At 53.5% G+C, this 25,745-nt stretch overlaps 1 protein-coding gene and 1 long non-coding RNA gene across 7 annotated transcripts in view; both read right to left on the bottom strand.

Annotated features, from left to right (window-relative positions):
• Positions 1 to 9,997: 9,997 nt before the first annotated feature.
• On the bottom strand, positions 9,998 to 11,894 carry LOC118007389. 6 transcript variants are annotated; one of them, XR_004678407.1, is made up of 4 exons: positions 11,523 to 11,894; positions 11,055 to 11,278; positions 10,639 to 10,854; positions 10,003 to 10,294 (listed from the first exon to the last, which is right to left on the bottom strand). It is a non-coding gene; the product is annotated as an uncharacterized LOC118007389 (long non-coding RNA). The 6 variants fall into 6 exon arrangements; XR_004678404.1 differs by lacking the exon at positions 11,523 to 11,894 and having other exon boundaries at positions 9,998 to 10,294; positions 11,055 to 11,509; XR_004678406.1 differs by lacking the exon at positions 11,523 to 11,894 and having other exon boundaries at positions 9,998 to 10,294; positions 10,639 to 10,851; positions 11,055 to 11,509.
• Positions 11,895 to 18,821: 6,927 nt separating this feature from the next.
• The window catches only part of GRHL1 (grainyhead like transcription factor 1), a 49,476-nt gene continuing 42,552 nt past the window's right edge, over positions 18,822 to 25,745 (bottom strand). The window contains exons 13-16 of the mRNA XM_035000568.1: positions 24,340 to 24,431; positions 23,913 to 23,998; positions 21,079 to 21,143; positions 18,822 to 19,994 (exon numbers count right to left, since the gene is read on the bottom strand). Coding sequence (XP_034856459.1) covers positions 19,880 to 19,994; positions 21,079 to 21,143; positions 23,913 to 23,998; positions 24,340 to 24,431 — 358 coding nt within the window. The 3' untranslated portion in view covers positions 18,822 to 19,879. The remainder of the gene's footprint in view (positions 19,995 to 21,078; positions 21,144 to 23,912; positions 23,999 to 24,339; positions 24,432 to 25,745) is intronic.

The following is a 25,745-nucleotide window of genomic DNA, read 5'->3' as shown; positions in this document are numbered from 1 at the left end:
CCTCTGGTAAGCCACAGTGAGGAGTTTGGGTTTCTAGGAAAGGGGATATGTTGTGCCGGCCAGAGCTGACACCTCAGCTCTCAGGGGCACTGGACAGATGCCTGATTGGCTCCATCAGCAGCCCTCAAGTCCCTCAGCCCACTGAGCCCTCCTGCTCCTAAGACGTAAGGAACTAGCTTCAACTGCTCCAGCACAGCCCTTGTCCAGTTGGAACCCCGCATCCTTCCCAGTATCCTCAGGGACCCCCAGGGCCACATCTCTCCCTTTGTGACCAGCTCTGAGAACCTGCTCGTGCAGATTCCTCCTCCTCTCCTCATCTCCTGGGCCTGGAGTGCCCTTGGATGAGCCTGATCCTTCACAGCCAAGTGCATGGACACCTTGACTCAAGGTCACGCTGGAGGAAGAGGTACAAGTGAAGACTTAACGCAAAGCAGAATGTCCCTGTCGTAAAAGCCCGAGTCCTCGGGGCGCCTGGGTGGCTCAGTTCGTTAAGCGTTGACTCTTGATTTCAGCTTAGGTCATGATCTCAGGGTCCTGGGATCGAGCCCTGCGTCGGGCTCCTTGCTCAGTGAGGAGTCTACTTAAGATTCTCTCTCCCTCTGCTGCTCCCTCAGCTTGTGCACATACACTTTCTCTCTCAAATAAATACATAGCTATTAAAAAAAAAAAAAAGCCAGGTCCTCTGTCCTCCATGTGCAGTGCCCCCCATGTCTCTCCTCCCCGGCTGCCTGACCCCCACCCAGTTAACTCTGCCCCTCTGCAACCCCATAGTGGGCAGGCCCTGGGGGCCGTCTTTCTACAACTGGTGACCCACAAACCTAGGCAGCTCTCTCCTCCAAGAATGGTCCTGCTGCTGGCTCTCGGATGGATGGCGTTTTCTCCCTCTCTACCAGCAGTGAAGAGGGCTATGTAATAGGATGTAGTAAGTGCACGGACCGCCCCACGAGGGGTGCGCCCCCCAGCGTGAGGTGTACCTGAGCCACGCTGGGCAGGAGTCCATCAGGGCCGTGAGGATGCCTGCCTCGGGTGGGCTGGCTGCTGAGGCCCCAGGGCCGTCCTGGGGTTCTGGAGGCTCATGGCGGCCCTTGCTCCCCGGAGCCTTGGGCAGGTCTTGCCAGAACAGGAGAGTGCCACCAGCCTGCACTGGGCAGCCTATTCTAGCCGGAGCTGCAGTCCCCACGGCCAGACAGGGCCTCCTTTCCTCTGGCCTCACTTGCCTGAGAGCCACCTGCCATGAGCCACATACCACGAGTCCTGGCTTGGTACCTCCCTTTCAGCATTTACACCAACCCTGCGAGTAGAGAGGGTTTGCCGGGGAGTCATTCTGAAGCTCATGGCCCCACATCAACCGTCTACCAAGAATTCAGCGCTGAAGGCTGGCCAAGGGTCCAGGGAAGAGGGCCCCAGAGTTCCCTTCGTCTGTAAATGCACTTTGTCTTTTCTCGCCATATTCATCAGCACGCATGGGTCCCCAGTCCTCTCTGGTACTGGGAAGCCACCTCAACTGGCTCACACAGGGTTAAACCCCCAGAGAAATAAGGCCTCAGCAGGAAATACCAACTTGTCACCAGCCTCCCCCTGGGCCTTCCTCGCTCTCCCACTTCCGGAGGGCACAGGGCGCATGTTTTCCCCTGGGCTCCTCTACCAGGATGGACATTGAGGAGGGCACAGGATGTGATGAGCACTGGGTGTTATAGAAAACGAATGAATCGCTGATCTCTACCTCTGAAACTAATAATACATTATATGTTAATTGGTTTTACATTTTTTAAAAATGTAAAAAAAAAATACTTCCCTACCTGAGTTGTTTTAAGAATTAGAGGTTTTGTTCCACAACGCATGGCACTTAGAGCCATCCAATTACCACCCCCTCCCCCCACCCCGCAGAGCAGGTTATTTTTTTGGTGTCCCTGGGCCCAACTTTCCGCTCACATCAGGACCGGTTTTGATGTTGGGTGGGCGGGGCTCTTGATTTTCTGCCCGGGGAGAAGGGGACAGCTGTGGGACTGCATCGACTGCCCCGGATATGGGAAACCCTGGGGCGGGGGGCAGGGCCTGGAGTCCTGTGGGCAGGGGAGGCACCTCTGGAGATTGGGTGCAGAAAACGAGGTCCCTGAGTTTGCACCCCCCTGGCTGGCGAGCTGGCCCGGCCGGGTGGTCCCAGGGGGCTCTCGGGGAGCACACTCGCCCAACAGCCAGGCCTTGGAGTGTTTTTGGACCCAGTCTCACACTTTGTGCTCAGAAGCTTCAGTGCAGGGTGTGGAGACCATTCAAGTTCCCAACCAGCCCCCGCCCCCCCCCCCCCCGCCCCGGCAGCTCCCTAGCTCCTGTTCACAAAGCTTTGGGTGGGGAAGGAAGGGAGGGGATCAGGGTGTCACAGGCCCAGGGCTTTCTTCTGGGTGGAGGCAGGTTGGAAGGGGTGCTGGGAGCTCCTGGTCCCACCGGGTCCCCCTGAGGGCTTTGTCTGGGATGCCAGGAGCAGGAAACTCCCCACCCTGGGGAAATTCCTCTCCACACATGGGTGGGCCTGGCCACCACTTCCCCTGCAGAGGGATACTCCCAGGTTGATTGCTCAGCTGCCACTAGGGAGTGGTCATGGGCCAGGAGGCAGGCTCCTCTCTGCCCCAGACTCAGTTTCCCCTTCTGGCTACCAGAGGACGTTGTTAGGATGGGGGCAAAGGGCCAGCATAGGCACAGATAAAACAGCCCATGTGGGCTTCATTCTCTGCATTCCAGCAAATGCCTGGGCTCCAGATGCCTGGCATCCAGATCGGCTTTGTTCCCAAGATGGCCCCATTCACATATGTCTCGCACTCCTCATTCAGAGGGCATGAATGGGTTAAATGCACCCCCCCCCCCCCCCCGGAAGTGGGCATGCTATCCATACAGACCCCTGCTGGTGGCCTGAGACAGCAAGATTTTGCTGCACTCCAGAGTACACACACACTGTGTGTGGGGCGGGGGAGACACAGGTGACCAGGAGTTGGGGGCGGGGCCAGAGGAACTGGGTGAGGAGGGGGGAACCAGAGGCATACAGATGGGGAAATTCTGGGTGGGAACACTGCCTCCTGGCCATGTCTGAGCTTCAAAGAGGAAGGGGAAAAAAGAAGAGAAAAAGTGTGTGTGTGTGTGTGTGTGTGTGTGTGTGTGTTGGGGCGTGGGGCACAGAGAGCCAGAGGAAAGTGAGAAGATCACGAACAACTGAAGCATGAGAGTTTGGGGGAGTTGGTCTCCATGCCCCCACCCTGCAGATAGGTGGGAGTTGGTGAAAAGACCCATTTATAAGACCAGATTATTGAGGACCTTACAGACTGGGCTTGAGGGTTTGCATCTTACTCTGACAACCAAGAGCAGGCACTGATGGGATGCCCCCAGGGGCACAGACAATCACGTTTGCATCTAGACCCATGCTTCTGACCACGGCGTGGAGAGCAGACGGGGCTGGCACCACATGTGGCTGGAGGCTGGGACTGCTCTGCAGGCAACACGGTGTATTAGATTTATACACCGGGTGACAAATTACCACAAACTTAGAGGATGAAAACGAGACACGTTTATCAGCTCACTAAAAGAGCAATCTGGACGTGGCTTAGCTGGGTCTTCGGCCTAAGGTCTCAGTAATCTACACTCAAGGTGGCATTTTTGGGCTGCGCTCTTTTCTGGAGGCTCGACTGGGGGAGACTCTGCTTCTGTGCTCTCTCGGGTCACGGCACAATTCTTCCCCTTGCTGCCGCATTGCCAAGGGCATGCTTCTCACCGGCCGTCCGCTTAGGTCTGCAAGGCCGGCCGCAGTTCCTGGCCGCAGATCCTCTGTCTAGGCAGCACACAACCCAAGCTGGTGTGGGGCAGCCTGTCCTTGCATTTCCCTCCCAGCACCTCTCTTTCTCCCCCCATTCCTCCCACCTCCTTGCTCCCCATTCAAGGTGGTAGCTCTGGGCCCTTGCGTGGGGGAGAACCAGGTAGGGCAACACACAGAATGTGCTCACGAGGCTTTCCCCAGCTCTGGGTTCCAGAAGCCTAAGCTCTCCCTTGAGGTCGAAGAAAAGGATGCAGGGCACAACGTGTTCATGGAAATAAGGCTTCTCCGCGGCACCCTCTGTGACACAGTCCTGGATGTGGCCGCCTACGTCAGCCCCGGGGCCAGGAAAGGTGCCCCTGCCTTGGCCGAGGGTCTGGAACTAGGGCCTTCTGCTACTGAGTTCCGCACTCCTGACACCAGGGTTCGGGGCATGCCCAGGGTATCCAGCAGGGTTCCGGCAGGGTTCCGCAGGAGAAACAGAGCCAGGGTGTACGTGTGTACGGAGAGCCACAGAGCTATATCCGTATGTGGGTGTGTAATGCGGAAGCCAGTTCCTTACATCTTTTTATGTAAGTGTCATTATGAGATTTACATAAACCACGCGGTGCAGGGTAAATATGGAGCGAGAGCAAGAGAGCGCGCCAGGAGCTCGCGGGTACGGCGGGGGCTCGGAGGAGACAGCTGGGAAATGTGGGGGGGGCGGCCGGCCGGCCCGTTGCCACCATCCACAGGCGGAATCTCCCCTTCAGGGAACCCTCCGTTGTGCCATCAAGGCCTTCGCGGGGGGATGAGGCCCGCCCGCGTCACTGGCGGTGACCACGCGGACAGCGCGTCCCAGCGAGCTCTAGCTTCCCGAGGCTTGAATCACGGGGGGCTAGAGCCTGGCCGCGCTGACACGGGAGGGGGGCCCTCACACCGGGCGCAGGAGCTGCGGAAAGACGGGTCGGACGGCCGGGCACCGGAGTCTCCGCCGCGGGGACCGTGGCTTCCGGGGCCACCAGCCTCACCCTTGCTATGGCCCGTGGGTCTGCCCTCCCGCCCTGGCCCTTCGCCCCTCGGCTTCCCGGGGCTGCCGGGGGGCGCGCGCGCGTGGGGGTGTGTGTAGGGGAGGCCGGGGTTACGGAGCAGGCCACCCGGTCCCCAGGGCTCGGGACTCGCGGCAGGACTTCTGGCCAAGCCCCGGGGGGCTGAGCCGGCCGTCGGACATCAGAGCCCCTCTCCGCCGAGGGGAAGAGAAGAGGAGACCCCAGCGTGCTTCCCACCCTAACAGCCGCCCGGTGGGTAAGGCTGGGCCCGCAACTCTGCGCGCCAGGAGGAATGCTTCTACCGCGTAGACGGGGCCTGCCCGGAGCTCCCCTACCCGTCCGAGCTGCCCATCTCCGTCTCTGCGGGCTGTGCACGCCGGAGCCCGCTCGCGCCGGCCGACCGCACACGGATCCTCGACCCCCGGCTCAGGGCTCCCCGCCTGAAATCAGCCACGATGGCAAGATTTACACCGCAGTGACCAGCAAACGCTGCCAGTGAGCTCCCGGCGCTGCGCTGTAAAGTCCCTGGGCTGCCTCCGGGCACAAGCCGGAGCCGCCCCCAAGTGCACCACCCCAGGAACCACAGCCCTGCTGTGCCCCCCGTCGTGTAGGCGGCAAGTTCAGTCTGGTATCCGATGCACTCCTATGGCTGGAACCCGAGTCCCCATGGTCCTCTTTAAACTCCGACGGTGGCTTCTGGGTGTGCTGGGGGGGGCACTGGGGCATCCACGAGCATCCTCTGCTCCGTGGCCGGTCCCCGGAATGTCCCACGCTTGCCCCTCTGGCCAGGACGCTGACCAGCCCCCCACCACGCACACACTCTCGGCTCACCCTGCAATGACAGGTTTGTCTCCCCTCTGAGCGTTGCACCTCCGAGAGGTCCAGGAGGACAGGTCCCACCACCTTGGTCCCTGCTACATCCCAGGGCCTGGGACACTGGTGTGAATGTGTTTGGAACAAAGGAGTAGCTCACGCGTGTACACACACACACGTGATTTGTGCAGTCTTCAGACGGTGCATGGCCTGCTCATGGGTCTCAGGGACACGGGGTGCTTTGTGGCCTCTGGCTGGGGATCCCTGCCACGGGGAAGAGCAGTGGCCCCCTTGCTCCTGGGGCTCTGCGCCCTCACAGCCCCTTAATCCCCCTTCCCTCTGCTCTCGCAGCTGGAGGGGAGCCCCGTCCGCCAGCCGCTGTGTACACAGCCTTATCTCCCAGGGCAGGCCCCGGGCGGGGTCAGAAGCACAGAGCCATGCTGTGTGTTTGCTGTTTTGGTGCTTCCAGGAAATCAGAGCCCCCTTCCCAGAAGGCCGCCTGGCCCTGAGCCTGCTGCCTAGCCACCCCCACCCTCCGCTCCGGGGAAGCAGGTGTCCTGGGGCAGGCGGCGCCGGGTGAGGCCGCAGGGCCAGCAGGTGAGGTGGGCCGAAAACCACTCTGCCTTCCCTGGACGAGAGGGTTTGTTCAAGTAAAGCTGAGTTCCCCTTTCCCTCCACGTCTACACAGCCTCCAGGTTGGGTCAGTACTCCCCCCTCACCACTGCTCGCACGCAGAGCTCCCTCTCCTTGCACCCTCCCCCCAGCCCCCCGCCCTGGGCATCTTCTCGGTGGTCCCCTGCCCTCTGCCTCATGCCTCCTGTCCCTTGTCCAGCTGTCGCCAGAATCCTTGGGTCTAGAACCTCCCCCGTCAAGGCCCCTCAGCAGCTCCACCCTCCCTCTGGGAGTGAGGAATTCAGAGTCCCAGGCCCGGGTCTGCACCCCCAGCTGCTTCCTGGCTGAGTAATGCAGGTGTCCAGGGAGGGACTGGGGAGGGTGCCCCATGTCAGCTGGGAGAGGCGATGGCAGGGGAGCCCAGCGCTGAGGGGCTGGACTTGTGCCCACGTCTTCCTGGGGAAGGAGATCCTTGAAGTCCCTTGAAGGAGGCAGATGGCTTTCTCCAGCCCAAGTGCCTGCTCTTGGTCCCTGCATCAAAGCTGGGCCCACTCTTCCCTCGGGGCTCCTGCAAGCCCTCCTGAGCTGTCACCTCCTCCATGAAGGCCTTGCTGAGAGCTCTGAGACACTGGGGACGTGGGCACTTGCGGCCAGCTCCCCGCCACCCCCCGCCCCGCCCCTCTTATCTCTGGGAAACCCTGGTTAGGAAGTCTTGGAGGGGGGCGGGCTTGTCTCCTTCTGCAGAAGCCTGGGGCCAATCCTCCCCATCCTACCAGTGACCTCCCTCGAGCCTCCACCCTGAGCCATACCTAGCAGGGGGCCCAGGAGGCCTGGTGCGGAGCCCTGCATCCACGAGTGACAGGGTGGGGGGAGGACATGTCCTGGGCAGCCATGGGCCTGTTTCTGGGGCTTGGCCTTGCCCATGGTTCCTGGCCATTTTCTCCCGCTGGTTTCTCAGCTTTCTGCCTTAGTGAGTTTTCTGTTGCCTGAAACCAGGAGCCCTGCAAGCCAGCAGAATCCCCCATACCGGGCAGTGTGCAGCCTCGAGCCCAGGAAAGGGTGGCTTCTTCCCTTCCTCTTGTCCCTCTGAAGGCTGCCCTCTGTCTCCAGGCGGATGGCCCCACCTGAGAGCAGGTTTCCCTGGGGCAGAAACAGAACAGGGACAGTGTCCCAGGAAGCAGGCTGTGTAAACCTTCCCGGGGATTCTGGGGCAGCCTCAGGCAGCAACCGCTTCCCTAGGGCCCTCCCTCCCCGAAGTCGGTGGCCAGGCCGAGCCAGCCGCCGCACGGACACGCACACACGTGCGCTGGTGCACACAACGCGCACGCCCCTGTCACACCGCTCCTCCTCCTCGTAAGGCCTGGGCGGCCTCCTCCCGGCACGGAGATCGCGGAGGTGGGGGTGCTCCCCCAGGTTCAGGATCGCCTTCGGCTGGGTTCTCTACCGACACGTGCCAAAGCTGTTTGACCGCCTCTGCTCCTCGGGGTCAAACAGCTCCCTGCTCTCCCGAGGCCCTGCCGATTCCCTGCAGCTCTGCCCCCCCCCCCCCCCCGGCCCCCCCCCCCCCCCCAGGGCCCTCCGCAGCTCTCAGGCCGGCGTCCACCAGTGTCCATGACAGGTGCTCCCCGGGAAGCCCTCTCCGGAGCCCTGGGCTTTGTCTACACTCGCAGGTCTTTACCACACGGGTGAGCTGAAACAAGGACTCTGGGAGGAGAAGCCCTGAGCAGACATCAGACCATATTTTAGGAAATTATCAGGCCAGAGGATTCTCTGAGGGATTCCCGAGAGGGAAGAAGCCCGCTCTGGGCCTCCACGTGGGTTCCCCTGACTACTTAGTAGCTAGAACTCGGGGAGACGTCTGTGGGAACATCTCCTCAGGGCTGCTGTGTTCTGAGCGCGATTAGCTCAGAGCCAGGATGGATTTCTCCCGTTACTACTGATGCCTCGGGTGGGGTCTGCCAGCTTCCCCGCCGTAAAGGTGCTCTCTTTTATTCTGTAATTAAGAAATATTCTGAGGGATGGTCCTTTGAAAGTGTGTAAATACCTGATTTTTTATCAGAATGTGGATGTATTCATGGGTTAGTGTACACCCGTGTGGGATTGTGGGGTTCTGTCTGGTTCTGTGACGGTTACTTATTCTGAAGCTCGAGTCGGGTCCTTTCGCCGCGTCCCCATCCTTGGAGCTTGTTCTTGCTTTCTGCTCGACGAGGTGCTCTGGGCTCTGCTTGTGCGCTCGCCCCCACCCCGTCGCTGGGATCGGCCACCTCTCCCAGAGCCCTGGCTCCTTTTGGTGGGAATGACACCGAGAAGCCCAGGTTTGGGTCCCTGGTGTGCCCACTGTGATTAGGGCGTCACAGCTCCCAGGCCTTCTCAGCGGCCCTGGGAGAGCACCAACACATACATGCATGCATGTCTGCCTGCACTCACGCACACACATGCACACGCACGCACGCATGCATGCACAATGCATGTCTGCTTGCACTCATGCACACACATGCACGCATGCACGCATGCACGCACAATGCATGTCTGCCTGCGCTCACGTACACACACACACGCACACATGCACGCACAATGCATGTCTGCCTGCACTCACACTCACACGCACGCATGCACGCACAATGCATGTCTGCCTGCGCTCACGTACACACACACACGCACACATGCACGCACAATGCATGTCTGCCTGCGCTCACACTCACACGCACGCATGCACGCACAATGCATGTCTGCCTGCACTCACGTACACACACACGCACGCTCACACACACACATGCACATCTGCCTGCACTCACGTACACACATGCGCATGCACGCACAATGCATGTCTGCCTACACTCACGTACACACACACACACGCACATCTGCCTGCACTCACACACACATGCATGCACACGCATATGCACGCACGTATGCCTGTACTCACGTACACACACACATATGAACAGGCACACACACATGAATGCACATGGACATTTGTTTCTCTATCTGTAAATATTGAAATAAAGAAATATTGAAAACTTTGAGTTCCCACAGGGAGCTTCTCCAGTGCCAACGAACAGTGTAGGTCCGCTCCAGTTTGCTCCTTTTCCACGTTTGTAACTCTCCTCCGATGGGGGGTGGGGGAGAGTGGCTTCCGTAATGTGGTCACTCATCAGGCCAGCCCCTCCCAGGGAACCGGGAACCGGCCTTCCATGTGGGCCTCCTCTCAGCTGCCCCGGGGCCAACGCCCCTCGCCCCGTCTGGGCTCTGACAGCTCACGCCAGCCCCCGCCACGGGGATCCCCATCTGCACCCTCCCCCCGGATGCTGCCCTCACCCCGCTCGGGAGCTGCACCCACACTGGGCAGCACCCCCACGTCCTCCTCCTCCGCTGGGACCTGGCACCATACCACGCTGTCCTGCCCCACTGCTCAGTCTCTGACCCTGTGCCAGGCCGTCTCCCTGCCCTCCCACGGAGCACCTGCTTGTCCCTGTCAGGCTGGGCGATGCCCTCCTTACTCCACTGTGTGCCCACACCCGCTCTCACCACTGTGTCCCCCAACCAGACACACACCCCTACCTTGCACTCACCTACGGGTTTTGAACCAGATTGTTAAGGAAGGAAGTGAAGGGGATGGATGGGAGGGAAGGGGGAGGGCTGCTATTTCGTTTTTTGTTTTTTGTTTGAAGTAGGCTCCACATCTAGTCCAGAGCCCAGTGCGGGGCTTGAACTCAGGACCCTGAGCTGAGATCAAGAGTTGGACGCTTAATCGACTGAGCCACCCAGGAAATCTTGTTTTTTTGTTTTGTCTGTTTGTATTTTCGGAACTGCTATTTCTTAATAGAAGGTGGAGGGCAGACACTCTGTGCCGGGAAGTTCTAATATAATTGGGCACACTGAGCGCTCACACCGGGCTCAGCACCTTATATGCACCATCTTCATCCTCACACGAACCCAGGAACTGGGTTTTATCACTACTCCGTTCTCAAACTGCAAAAACGGCAGCTCAGGAAAGGCATGGTGACCACCCGTCACAGGGCAGCATCCGGCTCCCAGGATGTTTCTAGAAATACAATTAGATTCCCCTTTTCACCTGTCCCAGGCCCCCAAGCTCTGGGCCCTCCCCACCAGGTATGACGTCCTTTCAAGTTCTAGATAAGGGCTGCCGTCACTGCCCCCCCTCACAGCCTGTGAGCCCCCAGGAGCTTTCCCCGCGGGGACAGGAAGGCAGGGAGCAGCCTACCCGGGAGCTGGGCAGGTGCAGGTGGACCAGCGCTTGCCAGCACAGGGAGCTGAAGGAGCCTGGCCGGGGAGGGGCGCAGACCCAGGAGACCTGGAAGGAGGCCCCAGGGCTCTGTGGCCGGCCTGGGGGTCCCACCTCCTGGTTTGCTGAGTCCCACTACTCACCCAGAGCACTGGCTTGACTCCGGGTGCCCCTGTCCTGCAATCCCCAAGCAGCTGGGACAGTTCTGTTGCCAGGCCTGACAAGACAGCAGGCTAGAGGGAGTCGGGGCTGGGGGGAGCATCTGCAGGCTTCCATCGAGATGGGGTTCCCTGAGAGGCTGGGCGGGGAGGGGTAGCCACGACAGCCTCCTTTACATTCCCTCTCCAACCAGGGAGCTGCTAGATGATAGAGGCAGGATCGGGACCTGGCCCCGTGCCCTCTGGGGAAGAGGCTGTTCCTGCCCCTCAGGTAGGAGTGAGGAAGCTGGGAGCCCCTACCCCATGCATCCCTGCATCCCCCCAGCTCTTTGCTCTAGGGTCCAGGCAGGGCCTGCGGTTGGGGCTGGGGGTCACCAGGGCTCAGTTGGGCCCCCGCTTACCTCTGTGCCTCAGTTTCTCCATCTGGGCCTTGGGCTCTGGAGCGGGAAGACCTGCATTCCTCTCTGGGCCCTGCTGTCCCCCACTGTTGTCACTCTGTGTCTTGAGGATGGTGTCTGGGCTGTGAGAGATCGGGGAACCCCGTGGGACAGTGACGCAGCAGGGAGCACCAACAGCTGGGCCTGTGGTTCTCAAGGTCCAGGGAATTAGAAGCAGACAACAGAGGCTGGGGACACAAGGAGGGTCCCATGATGACTGGCCCACCGTGTAGGCAGCTGAGAGGAAGTGGGTCAGTGAGGCCCGCCCGCAGGACTAATGCCCTCCAGCAGCACTCAGGGCTTGGGAAGATGCCCGACCGTGGACAGGGCAGGTGCTGTGCTAATCTGGAGCTGTGCTGGGGGCCTTAGAGCCCAGAGGGTGGCCCCTCGTCCTGCTCCAGCCCGCCTCAGCCCTGCAGGCCTGCGACGCACCTCCTCAGGGGCCAGAGTTCCCTTCCCTGCTTGCTTGTGTGGCCTTCAGGCCCAAGCAAGCAGAGAGGAGGCAGGGAATGGCCTGGGAAGCCCTTGCCAGGCACATGTGACTTCTGTAAACTTTAGGGGCCTGGAATCATCTGGAGCCCGAGCTGGAAGTGGGGGAAAGGTCTCAGCGTCGCGCCAGCTGTGGGCTGAGCGCCAGGGCCGGCAGGAGGAAGGCAGCCGACGTCCAGCTGGGCCAGACACCCACAGGCCAGCCCTTGCCTGGCTGTCGGCCCCCTGGGCAGGCTGCACAAACGTCCACAGGCCTGGCAGCCTCGGGCCTCCCAGGCAGGCGGGCAGAGTCTGAGGAGACTGCAGAGGGAGGCCTCGCGGCGGCCACATCCCCTCCCACCTCTGGCCCACGCTTCTCCAGGCTCGGGCTTGGCTTCCGCACGGGAAGGGTCCCTGGGGCACCTTTGCCCCCTGGAGCCACAGCCCTCCAGCCTGCGTGGTCCGCAGGATGTTTGCTTATGCTTATCACCGCCAGCCTGCAAACAGAGACGAAGGGCTCCGTGTTGGCACCTGGTAACTGGGCCACCCATGTGGGCCGCCAGGCTCACCGCGGGCTCCCTCCGCAGCCACGGCACAAGATGTCCACTGCCCGGTCTGGCCCAGCAGGACGTGGACATGGGAGCATCCAACTTGCTGGAGGTTGGGGGGCCTCAGCAGGAGGCCAGGAGGGCTGTGTCCCTCTGCAACGCCCCCCACATGGCTGAGCCTAAGATCTGGTCACACAGGCCACCCACAGTGCCCCCTGGGGAACAGGGTCACCCCTAGACACTGCCCGGGGATGGGGAGCTGGGACTCTCGAATGAGTGCTCTTTGACCTTGGGTTTAGACACACAAGTCAGAAATGGAGGGCTGGCTGGGTTTTCAGGGGCCCTCGGCTTATTCCCGGGCACCTCAGGCCTTGAAGGGGAGCAAGTCTGTGCACTTGCGTGGGGAAAGTTTCTTATTAACACTTTACTTTTTTAGAGCAGTGTTAGGGTCACCGCCAAATTGGGAAGGGACAGAGATTTCCCCTATACCCTTTCCCCCAACACACGCACGGCACCCCATCAACAGCCCCCACCAGAGGGTGTATTTGCCACAACTGTTGAACCCACATGACACACTATCATCACCCAGAGCCCACAGCTGACATTAGGGTTCACTCTTGGGTGTTGCACATTCCACGGGTCTGGACAATTGTAGAAGGATGTGTGGACATGGATCCATCATTATGATATCCTACAGAATATTGTCACTACTCTGAAAATCGTGTTCCACCTACTCATTGGTTCCCATAAACCCAAAGTAAAAGCCTTTTACTGTGTACGTTGCTGCACTTTTTCCAGAACGCCATAGAGTTGGAACCACGCAGCATGTGGTCTTTTCAGATTGGCTTCTTTCACCTAGAAATAATGCATTTGAAATTCCTCCATGTCTATTCATGGCTTGTAGCTCATCTCTTTTTAGCACTGAAAATGTCCCATCGTCTGGATGGGCCACGGTTTTTTTAATCCACTTACCTACTAAAGGACACCTGGGTTGCTCCCCAGTTTTGGCAGTTATGAATAAAGCTATTATAAACATCGGTGTGCAGGTTTTTGTGTGGACCTACGTTTTCAGCTCCTTTGGGAAAATGCCGAGGAGCATGACTGCTGGCTCTTATGGTAACAGCAGGTTTAGTTTTGTAAGAAATCACCAAACTGTCTTCCAAAGTGGCTGCACATTCTGCATTCCTGCTCATGGTGAGCGAGCGTTCCCCCCGCTCCCCAGCCTCGCCAGCATGGGATGTTGGCAGTGCTCTAGATTTGGGTCATTCTAGTAGGTGTGCAGGGGTATCTCGTTGTTGTTTTAATGTGCATTTCCTTGAGGATGAATGACATGGAGCATCTTTCCATATTCTCACTTGCCGTCCGTAGATCTCCTTTGGTGAGGCATCTGTTAAGTTCTCTGGCCTATTTTTTAATCGGGTAGTTTTGCTCTCTTATTGTTGAGTTTTAAGAGTTCTTTGTATATTTTGAGTAACAGTCCTTTATTAGATGTCTTCTGCAAATATTTCCTCCCAGTCTGTGCTTGTTTTCTCATTCTCTTGACATTGTCTTTCACAAAGGAGGTGTTTTTCATCTTAGTCAAATCCACCTTATCAGTGATTTCTCTCATGGGTCGTGCCTTTGGTGTTCTGGATGTAAAGGAGGCCAAGGTCCTACAGACTAGACTGACTCAGGGCTGGCAAGTCAGGAGGGTCCTGAGGTTGGCAGCAAGAGCTTAACATTGGCCCTGACAGTTGAAAGCCAGCAGTTCTGGTAGTCTTCCCAAACAGGCATGTGGAGAAACGTACTTGCCAGGAAGGGTAAGCCTAAGACTCAGCCTTTTACTCGTCTTCTTCTCAATGCCACAAACATCCCATCAGGCTCATAAAGCGTGAATCTTTCTCCTTGGTAACATGACCGAGACTGGGCAGACAATGATGGTTTTTATTAGACCAGCACTGCGGTCGACATCACGTAACCTCAGCAGACGAAGCTGTGTGGTATCTTCAGCTGATGGGATAAGAGAAGTTCCGAGACAGCAGGAAGGCTGGAACGGCTGAAGGAGAGAGGGGAGAGTGGTCAGGGGTGGGGTCAGAAGAGTCCGCGGCCCAGATCCTGTCTCCACTGAAAGGACTTGGGCTTTTCCTCGGAGTTGAGCAGGGTTCTGAGCGGGAGAGCCTTCATCTGATGGACATTTCAGAAGGATCGTTGGGACTGCTAGACTGAGACTAAAATGAAGGGGCCGTGGGTGGAAAGACTGAGTCCAGCTGGGTGACTGCCCAAGTCCAGGGGAGAGAAGGCAGTGAGCGGTGGTTGTGTTCGGGACGTGTTTCCAAGGGAGGAGCGGCAGGATTTTCTTGGAGACTGGAGGCAGGAGGCAGAGAAAGGGAGGTTGGTGATGGCCCCAAGGTTTGTGTTTGGGGAAGCACAGGATTAACGTCGCCATTTGCTGGTGACCTTCCCCATGCGGAGACCATGCTGGGTATGGGCTGAGCAGGAAAGGCCTGGGGCACGTCCTCGAGGCGCTAGCAGTCTGGGGCAGGGGTGGGGAGGAGCACGGTCAGACATCTTAGCAGGTAGGTCCACGACACTGTGGAGGCACCAAGGGGGACGTCTAGACTTTGCTTGAGGGTGCAGAAAGGAAAGTGCCCAGCAGAGCCCTCAGGTTGGTGATGGGTGAGCAGAGTCACAAAGAATGGAGGGAGGGGCGCCTGGGGGGCTCAGTCTGTTGAGCGTCTGACTCTTGATCTCGATTCAGGTTGTGATCTCGCGGTCGTGGGATCGAGCCCCGCGTCAGGCTCTGTCTGTGCTCAGTGTGGCGTCTGCTTCAGAGTCTCTCTCTCTCAAATAAATAAATAAAATCTTAAAAAAAAAAAAAAGGAGGTAAATTCTCCAGCCAAAACAGGGAGGAGACCTTGAGGAAACAGAAACAAGGGCACAAGGCAGGAGTCGTGAAGGGCAGGACTTCGGAGCTCGGGGACGTGCTCTCGGGACCGGGGGCACCGTGGACGCCGCAGGCAGGAGCCATTTGTGGTTTATCCTGACAGGCTCTGACCCTCGCCTGAGAGAGTGTGAGAGCCGAAAGGGCCTCGAGGTGGGTGAGCTACAGGCTGGAATGGGAGCCACTGCAACATGGAGATGGAGAGAACAAGAGGGCTGGAGGAAGATATGCCAGGCCTGAAGGTCTGACAGGAGACAGGGCAGAGTCAAGGGTGACCACCAGTTTCTGGCTTGGCGGCCAGCACAGTAGAAGCCCTGGGAGGAGGCTCACGATTGAGAAGGAAGAGTTTAGTCCAAGTGGAAGTGCCTGGTGGTGAATGTCCAGGAGGCGGTTGGATCTAGAGCTGAAGGGAGAGCTCTGGATTGGAGGAAGGAATCTGGGCGTTGTTGCTGTTCAAGGGCCTAGGATCAGAGGACAGAGGAGATACCACAGCCTGGCCTCTGGGGACAGTGACACTCCGGGAGCAGGAGTGGGGTCAGAAAAGGGGTAGCTGGAAGTAGGAGCACCAGAGGTATGCTGCCTGGTAAACATTCCTCTCTGTTCCTTCTCTACCTCACTCCCCCCGGTCAGTTTCCCCAAAAGCCCGATTTCTATTTATGAAGCTGTGTTTGAGAGGAGAAGACTTCCATCCCAAGGCCGTGATGGTTCACCAGGGCACATACAAGCAGGGACGATCCAGTTGGAGGGAAACCCGGGACTTTTGCCCGGAATCCTGTGCCTAGGAATTTTCCCTCTTCTGGACTTGGACCGGGAGATGTAGTTTGAGGAATTATTGGCAACCATCTGGAGACTACACAAGGAGAGCCAAACTTAGGATGAGGCCCCCAAAGAAGGAAAGAAATTAGCTTGCTGGTGACATCAAGCTCCAGGATCAAGCTTTGCCACTTTTCAGCTGGTATGTTATGAAAGTATTTGTACTTCCTTAGATGGTTCAACCAAGCTTCAAGTGTTTCCACCACTGCAGCAACCCCCACCTTCCAGCTCATACACCCGTCATGAAAGCCGAAGGTTCTTTAATGGCCGGTGCCCCAGAGAGTAAAACAAGCAATTAGGTCCCCAGTAAGTGGGGAAAGTTTCCAGGGGAAACAGCAACGTGACCACGGGAAGAAGGGGAGCTTTGGAATCGGACAGGCGTCTGTCTCTTCCTAGCAGTGTCATCTCCTGAACCTGAGTGTCGTCTGTGAGGTGGGGCTATTTCCCCCTTTCATTAGAGCCTATGAGGATTGGAGGACATTGTCAAGTGTCTGGGACAGGGTTAGGCGAATGGTATGGGAGGGACAGATGTCAGGCTGCACTGAACCCCGAAGCGTACAAGAAATGAGGAAGTGGGACAACACACGGATTATTTGCTTCAAGGACATAAGTTCAAATGGTCCCTGAACGTGAGGTTATGCTCAACTTCAAACAGAGCAGCACAAGTCAAATCAGGAAGATGTTGGGACACAAACGCTCATGCTCAGTGGGTAGGAATGTGAACTGGTTTGGCTGAGGGCAACTTGGCAGTATCTACAAACCACTCACTGAGCAACTGAGCATCGTCTGTGATTCGGCACTCTTCCGCCAAGAACTCATCCGACAGTTGCCCCGTACACGTACGTAGGACAGACACGTCAGCCAGCCTCTTTCCTGCGGCCGTGCTCGTAATGCAAAGCCCGGCCTGGAGGCCCGGCGGTGGGCTCAGGTTAGAGGAGGAAACGGAGGCAAGGGTACGGTGCCGTCATCAAAAAGAACACATCTGAAGAGTAGTGATAAACGAAGACGCTTGCAAAAAACAGTACACGATTTGTGAAACAGCATGAATAGTATGCTTGCGTTTGCAGTGAGGATTCCTGCGCAGCCGCGGAGAAATTATGCCTGGTTATCTCTGGGGAGCAGGCCTAGGGAGGTAGGAAATTTCTCCAAGAAATCTTCTCATGGAGCTCAATATTCATTCTAATGGCTTCTGTTTGTGTTTTTTTTCTTAGCACGTGTTACATTTATAATAAGACGATTAAGACACAGTTTGGCTACAAGATTTCAAGAGGGTGATGGCTAAAGCTGCTCAGGGCCGAGTGTGTGTGAGGCAAAGGAGACGTGAACGGAGAGAGACCTTCCGTGTGCTTGCTGTTAGTCCGCACCTGCCGTGCTGGCCCTTGGGCTCGGGAGACAGGAGGCGTGGGTTCAGGCTCTGACGACACCACGCACTGATGGGGTGGCCTACGTGTTGGGGACCAACATCACGGGTGAGATGCAGACGTTGCTAACCCTGGACGACACTGCTAGGCTGCTTCCTTCAGAAGCGGAGGGCTAGACACCGTGCATGTGAGTGCACGTTGCAGGCCCGCCTTCGCCTTCTCCTGGGGCTCCTTCCCTACCCAGTCTCGTTGGCCTCATGAAACTGCCTTTTCTTGAGCACATTCTCTTAGGGACTTCTGCTTTACTGACTTTAAGTAGGCAAAGCCTACTCTGGAGCCTACCGGTCCAGGTCTAGCCTGGACTAATTTGTGAGCTTCTGACTTGTAAACAGTCTCTCTGCTAACTGTCAAGGGAGAAAGAAACACAGCTGAATGTGGGAAGCTCGGGGAGAAGGGAATCCGAGGAGCTCCTTGGAGCCTTGGTGAACGTGGAGTCCAGCAAAGGCTCTGAGCTGGGCTCTGGCACTGCTGAGTGACCAGGAGTGGAGTCTGCCCCTAGATTCTTGACTTGTGGCCTGAGCGTTAGAGTGGAAAATGAACAGATGCCACAGGAAATCTATCAGGGAGTTCATTTCATTAATTTGATCATGTATTCATTAGAAATTTCTATTAGTGTCTGTCATATTTAGGCCTCAGATTACCTGAACAAGCTATAACAGCTGTTTGATTTAGAAAGTCTGATGAACTGAAACATTATTGGTAGATTTTTAAACCAAACATTTTTCTGTTTAGCTTTTAAAAACTAAGAACCCTTGAGATTTTAGGGTCTGAAAGTGTATGCCTTCAGGTTTAGTCATTAAAGTTTGGTAACAAGCTGAAAAATTATTCAGGGCTCCCTTATTTAAGAGTTACTTGGGTCATTTCAGAAACCCGTAAGGAAAAATTAAGATGAAGGAAAAGACAAGAGTATCCATTTGAGAAATGAGGAGAAAATGCTAAGGAGAGTCTTTTCAGCTCTCCTAGTTTAAGATCTCACATTCTGCATTACTGACTAATGAAAGGATAAAGTCAAATGGAGTAACAGGAAATGACATATTATGAAATAGACATATAAAATTTAATCCCTTTGGTTTAAAATACATCTTCAATGATACAATTAAAAACAAGCAAGACAAAAATTTATTTCATAAAACAAAATATAAAATAGTTATGACCCGTGTCCCATGATATTGTATCTTAGAAAACCAGCAATTTAGTTCACATACTTCATTAGAATATTTTAATGTAAAAATGTAACCATCAATCCTACTTATACAAATGACCTATTCTAGCTCCCTGAACCTAGATACCCGTGATTTTATTTCTGTTATAAAATTACATTTTTTAGTACTTTTATATATTTAAACATGTGTACAAAATGTTCCCCTGCCATAGTAATACAGTCTCATAAACTCATGAATGCTTTCTAGAATTATTAGCATACAAGACAATCAAAGCTTGAAGGCTCTGAAACACGATAAAACAGAAATCACTTCTTGTAAGAGGAAGATGAGGAAGGACTCCATTTTGGGTCATATCACCTAGTACACAGCAATCACACATGTGTTGTAAGGACTGTGTGTTCACTCTCTCAGGTCCGTACAAACTGGTATTAGCCTACACAACAGATAGGAATTGCAGTAGTGTTTTTCCTATACTTCATTTGTTAAAACAGTACAGAAATCCGAATAACAACTCTCTCAAGAGCAAACAGAATCTCTGCCATTTGAGAAGGTTTTGCTATGCTCTGGGATGACTGCTGTTTGGGAAAACACAGACAAAACATTTCAGTGAGTTCCACTAAGCACAGTACTCGATCTGCTTGGTATACATTACCAAAAATAACTTAACCTTTCATTTAGGGAAAGTCTTCAAGGTAGACCTTATTGCATCTCTTCACTCTATGTACAGACACCACATTTATATATTATCTATTTGTATAAGACACGTATATACACATTTACAGACACAGGCCTTCAAAAATGTATTGCACTTATATACAACGCAGCGTTAGCTTAACTGATTCATACTGTAACCATTTCAGTTCTTCGTAAGAAAGGCAGTTGATATGTTCAAGAAAGTTGCAAAGGAAGATTCAGTAACGTGCCCTATTTGAGTAAACATTTTCTGGAGGCTGAGAGGCTGAGGGAGAAAGGGCGCATCCTCTCCTTTGGATGCCACTCCCACTACCCTGAGGCAGTCAGAGTTACTCTGAGTTCAGGCAAGGGCACGAAATCCTTAAACCCAAGCCCACTGCCTTTTCTGACTTGCACTAGTGAGCAAGCAGGCCCACTAACATTGAAGAGACAAGGTAGATAGCCCCATATTTTTATAAATAATGTAGCAGATATTCCAAAGGTTCCCAGAGTCTATTAAATCTTAGAACAAAGTTTTTACTTTTAATCCTAAGTACTGGTATCAGAAAATTCAAACATAATGGTGTAAGGATTTCTGTCGTCTGAAAACGCCAATGCAGTATGTCGAACGGTATCTACAAGCCAAATGCAGCGCCATCTACAACTCGAAAGGAGTCCCTTCCGTTGACATCCACCCATACCTGTGATGTGCCTGTGGCCGGCCAAACAGTAAGACCCACGTAACCTTCCTTGGACTCGCTGGGAGTGGTGGGCCAGCGCGCCCTTAGATCTCAGTGAGGGTGAGTCTGTACGACCCCCCCGCTTCCTCAATCTGCAGCTGGAAGGTGTCTTCATTGGAGTAATGCTTCACGATATTGTCGTCCATGTTCACCAGAATCCTGGAAGAGGAAAAGCAAGACAGGTCTCCTCACTGCTGCCCGACACGGGAGGCACAGGATTTACCAGACCTCCCGCAGCCCCGATTCCCTCACCTACGATGCCCAGGTAGTGTCAGTGCCTAGCTCGTAAGACTGTTCGAGGACTATGTGATAGACTCCGGGAAAGCTCTTCTAACAGTGTCGGGCCTGGGATGAAACAAAGCATACTAGCTTATTTGCTGTTATTACTTCAGCATGTAGGAATCGCTCCATAAACAGGAGCATTACAATGCACAAAGTAAGTCTACAGAAGAAGTACCTCGTTGATCTGGCTTTAGAAGCATATTAGTCAAATTAACCTATGGGATCTGAAGCCACAGCTCCCTGACCAATTATCTTCCCTGGCAAGTTATCCTCAAAGTTTAACTGAACTACTAGTAAGTCTAACCCTTCCCACTGGGCTCATCCAGAAAATTCCAATTAGGATTTGCTTCAGAATGAGGCCAAACAATTCTTATGCCATACTCTGCTTACCCATGTCAAAGAGCATAGTCACTTAAGTGAAATGGAACTAAAAATACCAATTTCTGGACAAGGAAGCAATGTTCTATGATTGAAAACACAAGGCAGATTACAGTAGGGGGAGCAAGGACTGAACCTGAACCAAGGCCTTGGCACTAACCTGCTGCCTGGTCTTGGACATCACAGGCTCTGCCTCAGCTGCCATGTCTCTAAACTAAGGCTATCACACCCAGCTCAGAGGGCAATGTGGAAATCAAGTAGCACACGAAGTGCCGATCCAGCGCCTGACTCACGACGGGGGCTTAACAAATGGGGCAGCACTTGCTGTTACCCTGACTGGATTTCATGACGTGCTCTGGAAGCTGGAGCCACTTCACCACTGCCAAGCACGGGAAGAGCAAATAGAAATTTCGCTTGAAAAAAGTCCACAAAGATGTCTTAGAAAGGCAGGTCGATTTTATATGGATAACGTAAGGAATTTCTCTAACTTTTTCTAGACTGGGCACAAATGCATGTGAGTCGCATTAATGTTACAGAATTTTAACGTTATTTAGAAGTACTAGGAATGCCAGTTAACGCTTACCCTTTTTTACATTTCTTGAATATTTTCCCAATCTTATCATGGGGCACATCGTATTTGTCTGAGATCTAAAAGAACAAAAGAAAATAATTATAAGATGCTGAACTCAAGGCTTTAAAACACAAACTATAAATACTGTGGTACAGTCACTCAGTTTTCCGTCTTTCAAAAATGCACGAAACCCACGCGTATTGGGGGAGGGGGTATTACCTGCCTTTGGAGGGAGCTGCAGTCAGGTGTCTGTTATTTCCCCCTAGCTTACTGATGTCTCTCCGTGTGTTATATGGTCATCTTTTTAAAAATGACTACTCTATAGAGCAGTTTTAGGTTTATAAGAAGCCGGCACAGGAAGTACAGTTGCTCAGTGCCCCACGGCAGCCCCAGTACTCACATCTCACGTCGGGGCGGCGCTTTTGTTATCGTGACGAGACCACATCGCTACAACACTATGAACTAACACCCATAGTTTACAGTCGGGGTCATACCCTACGGGCTGTGAGCAGTGAACAGTGACATGGACCCACACCATCACGAGTGCTCTGCTCAAGCGCACAAAGGCCCCGCTCTGGAGTTGACACATCTGAGTTGAATCAGCTCTGATTTGCTCTCAACACAAGTCACAGTTCGGATCCTCAGGAAAGGGAGGATCCCTCCTCAGGAAAGGGAGACTCTCACTTCCTATAGCACAGGACTGCTGTGAGGATTACTCCGTGTTCAACACAGAGCAGGAGTTAACTTCAGATACAGAATATTGGAAGGAAAACAACACTTGCTGTCCCATAGCCCAGAAGAAACATCAAAGTCCCTGATCACAAACCAAGACTGCACCTCTGCCAGTTCTAGCTAGAGCCTCTCGGAGAGCAGCACAGACTCCCATAAAACCCCAAGGCTCTGGCTAACGTGGCTGCAGCCGCTGGGGTGTGGCCCTCAGGCCCTCCTGAACCTCAGCTCTTCCACCCCCTTTTCATGATCCGTGAGGGTCCACACAGAGCGGTGAAATCAGTGTGGTATCGAGTGTGCGGGTTTCCTTTCGGGGCACAAAGGAGAGAGGATGAATTAATCCAAGGATAAGCTGATTCAGTCTACACCAAATGCTTTATCTGGAATTGTGCAGACCATCCCCAAACTGGGGTTACCGCCAACCCTCCACCTGAACAGCAAAACTCAAAGGAGCACTGAGAAAGGGGGCCTCAGAAGGCCAACCTGCAGACTGCTTTCAAGCTAACAAAAAGCACCCAGTTCAAACCAAATCTAAGCTCCCATCATCCAAACAAATCCATTTCTCTTCTGTATCACTGGGTAATAATTCCTTGTGTATTTATGAAGCATCAATTAGGAAACCCCAGGCCTGAGAGACACATGATACTGACGAATTCTTTATGGGTGTGAGCACGTTGTATTTACACAGTAAGTCTCATCACTTCTTTTTTCTCCATAATTAAGACTTTGCACAGTTCTGAAGAAATGAGGAAAGGTTATCAGAAGACAAGGTAAGAAAGAGTAATCTAGGAGAAATAGCACGAAGCTGAAAAACAGAAAACAGAGGCTAATGTTGGTGCTGGCTTTGCGCGGGGAGGGAATGTGCTCAGAGACACCTGTGAGCTCAGGGACCCCGACAGACCACAGCTCCCCAGTCCACTGTCCCCTCGCCCTGCTTTAGTTTTCTTCACTGCATTTATCTGTGAAGTGCTTGGAAAATTACTTCTTAAATTTCTTTGCCTACTTTCTTGTCCCTATCTTCCTAACTGGACCCTCAGCTCCATTCTGCAATGTATCACTTACTCTCGTGACTCTAGTAGCTAGAACAGAACCTGGCACAAAAGCAGGTGCTTAACAAACATTTGTTAACTTAATTCAGCACACTGCACTTGTCAGGGGAGCCGGGGGAAACCCATTTCCAGTGACGCACATGCTTTGAATTCAAAGATGCCTATGATTTATAGGGGGTTGATAAATATCAGAATACAGTGTTGATTTCTTGAATTGCATCCTAGGTCAAAGCCAAAATGGCCTCCTTCTCATGCTATCTCTTGCTGATGTCCCAGAAGGGCTGGCTGGGGTCAGTTTGCTCAGTGCTGAGGTCTTAGTGGGAAGGATTATGGTTATCACTGGCTACACATCCAAATTTTCTCAAACAGGCTTTGGGTAAGGACTCGATACAAGCTTGGTCATTCCCCAGGATGGGGAGTTTCAAAGGCAGACCAAGGAGCCATTGTTTTTATGCATGAAGTTTTTAAGGATTTCTATTTGATTGAAAATAATTTTTGTGAGCTTCTAAACAGTTTGTTAAATGGCAATCTTCCTTTAACCAAGTATATTAAAACTATTTCAGGGGTGCCTGGGTGGCATGGCTGGTTAAGCTTCCAACTCTTGGTTTTGGCTCAGGTCATAATCTCAAGGTCCTGGAATTGAGCCCCGCTTCAGGCTCCATATTCAGCGTGGAGTCTGCTTGAGATTTTCTCTCTCCCTCTCACTCTGCCACTCCACCTTGTGCTGGCTCTCTCTCTAAAATAAATAAATAAAATCATAAAAAAAAACCCCACCCAAAACCCTGTTTCATAGATCACCACAAAAGCAGTCAATTCAGTTGACTAGACATTCCTCAGAAGTTTCTATCTACCAACTAGTGTGCTGGGTGTGGTGCTGTGAGGCCCAGTGGGGAAGGCCCTGCAGACAACTGAGGGCCCCATAAGACTGGATGAAACGTGGGCTATGCCACAGGCAGGCTTCAGAGATTTCAGTATAACAAGGAATCTGGGTGGCCTGATAAAATGTGTTTCAATGGCATTCTACTTAAGTCTGTTTAAAAAGAGCATTTCTAAGCTTATACTACTTACAGCTTCCATCAAGCCTTTCAAAGACGGAGTCTTGAGCATCAGGGCATCAAAGACTTCCTCTGACTCCTTTCGTACGTAGAGCAGCACTAATCCCCAGCCAGGAATAAGAAGGCAGGGGAAAGAAAAAGGACACAGTTATTCATATGAGAAAAATGAGAGAACAGATCCTAGATGCTGGTTAAACTACAAAGAGACATCCACATCAAGAACAGTAAACATGAACCAATATCAAATCATCTTGAGGAATACAGCTTTCAGTTTCTCTTAACTCTGCTGTAAGTCCAAGCTTCAAGCCAAGAGCTGGTCTGATGGAAAAATATTCAAGAAAGTCAAGCTACACAAGATTTGCTTAAGCAATTCATGCTTTTGACAGATTCAGAATTCACTTCTATTTGACAACTGCCACAAGAACTGTAAACCAACGCACCTCTCTTTGGTTCTTCTATCCGAGTCAGCTTAGCAGGAGGTGCAATCGCAAAATCATCCTCCGATCCATATGGACCCCTTTTCAAGTTAGATCTGTAGACAATCCAAATGAGGTGATTAGTGACTTCAACTTCAATCCCTTGCGGAAACAGAAAAGAGTTTTAGGGTATATCACTGAAGTTTAGATTTAAAATGACCTTCATTCTTTATCTGGTCTGGCTTCCTTAGTTTATGGATGAAAATCTGAGGCCCAAGGAAAGGCACGGACTGAACCAGCTCATACTATTTAACGGCAGAGCTGGGACCACACTGAGGTCACCTGCCAGACACTCCCCATTGCTCTGACACTAAATCAAGCTGGATTCTTAGAAACAGAGAGCTTCTTTTCAGGAAGCATTTTATGGAGAAGGTAGGATTTGAGCTATAAACACACACACACACACACACACACAAAGGTGGTAACAAAGGAGAGAACATGTTAACAAAGGGGGGAAGTGCAATCAGCAGAGCCAAGCTGGCTAAAATAGAATGCTCTGTAGAAAGACAAATCCAGAAGGGCAGCCTGGACGCTAGAGGGAATACCTTTATCATCTGGCTATATGGAATTTTAGACTCAGTTGCAGGCTTTGAAATCTTTCAAAGTTTGGTGAAATAGGAATGCTGTAATCAAAGCGTGTGGTAAAGACTGGAGGGGACTCTAGGACCCACATGCAGAAGAACCTGTTACAGGACTCTGTGGATGATCACAGCATAAAATTCGAAAGGGTTCGAATACAGTAGTGTCAGTGCAAATAAAAAGAGAAAATAGACACCAGTGTGTTTGAAGAAATAAGTTATGGGGTTCAAATTCTACTTCATGAGGGGGTTCACTGTGGGTGAGCAAGAAAACAGTACAATAACTGAAAATGAAGAAAGAGTGCTTGGTTTTGAGCAGAAGGATCACTTCAAGAATACTGGCTGGGCCTTAACATACTCCATCTGTTTCAGTTTCCACCACATACCAGGCCTCCCATGAAAGCACCTGAGGTGTGTCTGAGCACGTCAAGAGTTCGAGAGGCAGTGGAGGATGGCCTTCAGAGAAAAGGCTCCCTACTCAACATGGATCTGAAAGGGGAGCCCCGAAGAGGGGACCGGACCCTCAACATGGTTGAGCGCTTAGTAGGGGGTCTGCCGGTGTGGACAGTCAGGGCCCAAGTGGGCCAACGGAGAGTACCCATGTGTCAGGGGGCAGTGACACCTCCACAGCAAGGAGCACACCCAGGGCCAGGTTCCTTCTCCAAAAGGGAGGAGGGTTTCTTGGAGAAGCAGCTCATCCTCAAGCTGGGGAAGGGAAAGCACGAGTGCCCAGATGTGAGGGAGCACTCAGAAAGCTGGGGGGGGGCGGGGCACGCTGAAGGGACTCAGGAG

The sequence above is a fragment of the Mirounga leonina genome, unplaced genomic scaffold, assembly GCF_011800145.1.
Source record: "Mirounga leonina isolate KUSES-001 unplaced genomic scaffold, KU_Mleo_1.0 Mir_125, whole genome shotgun sequence".
NCBI lineage: Eukaryota > Metazoa > Chordata > Mammalia > Carnivora > Phocidae > Mirounga > Mirounga leonina.
This window is presented reverse-complemented; position numbering and strand designations above follow the sequence as displayed.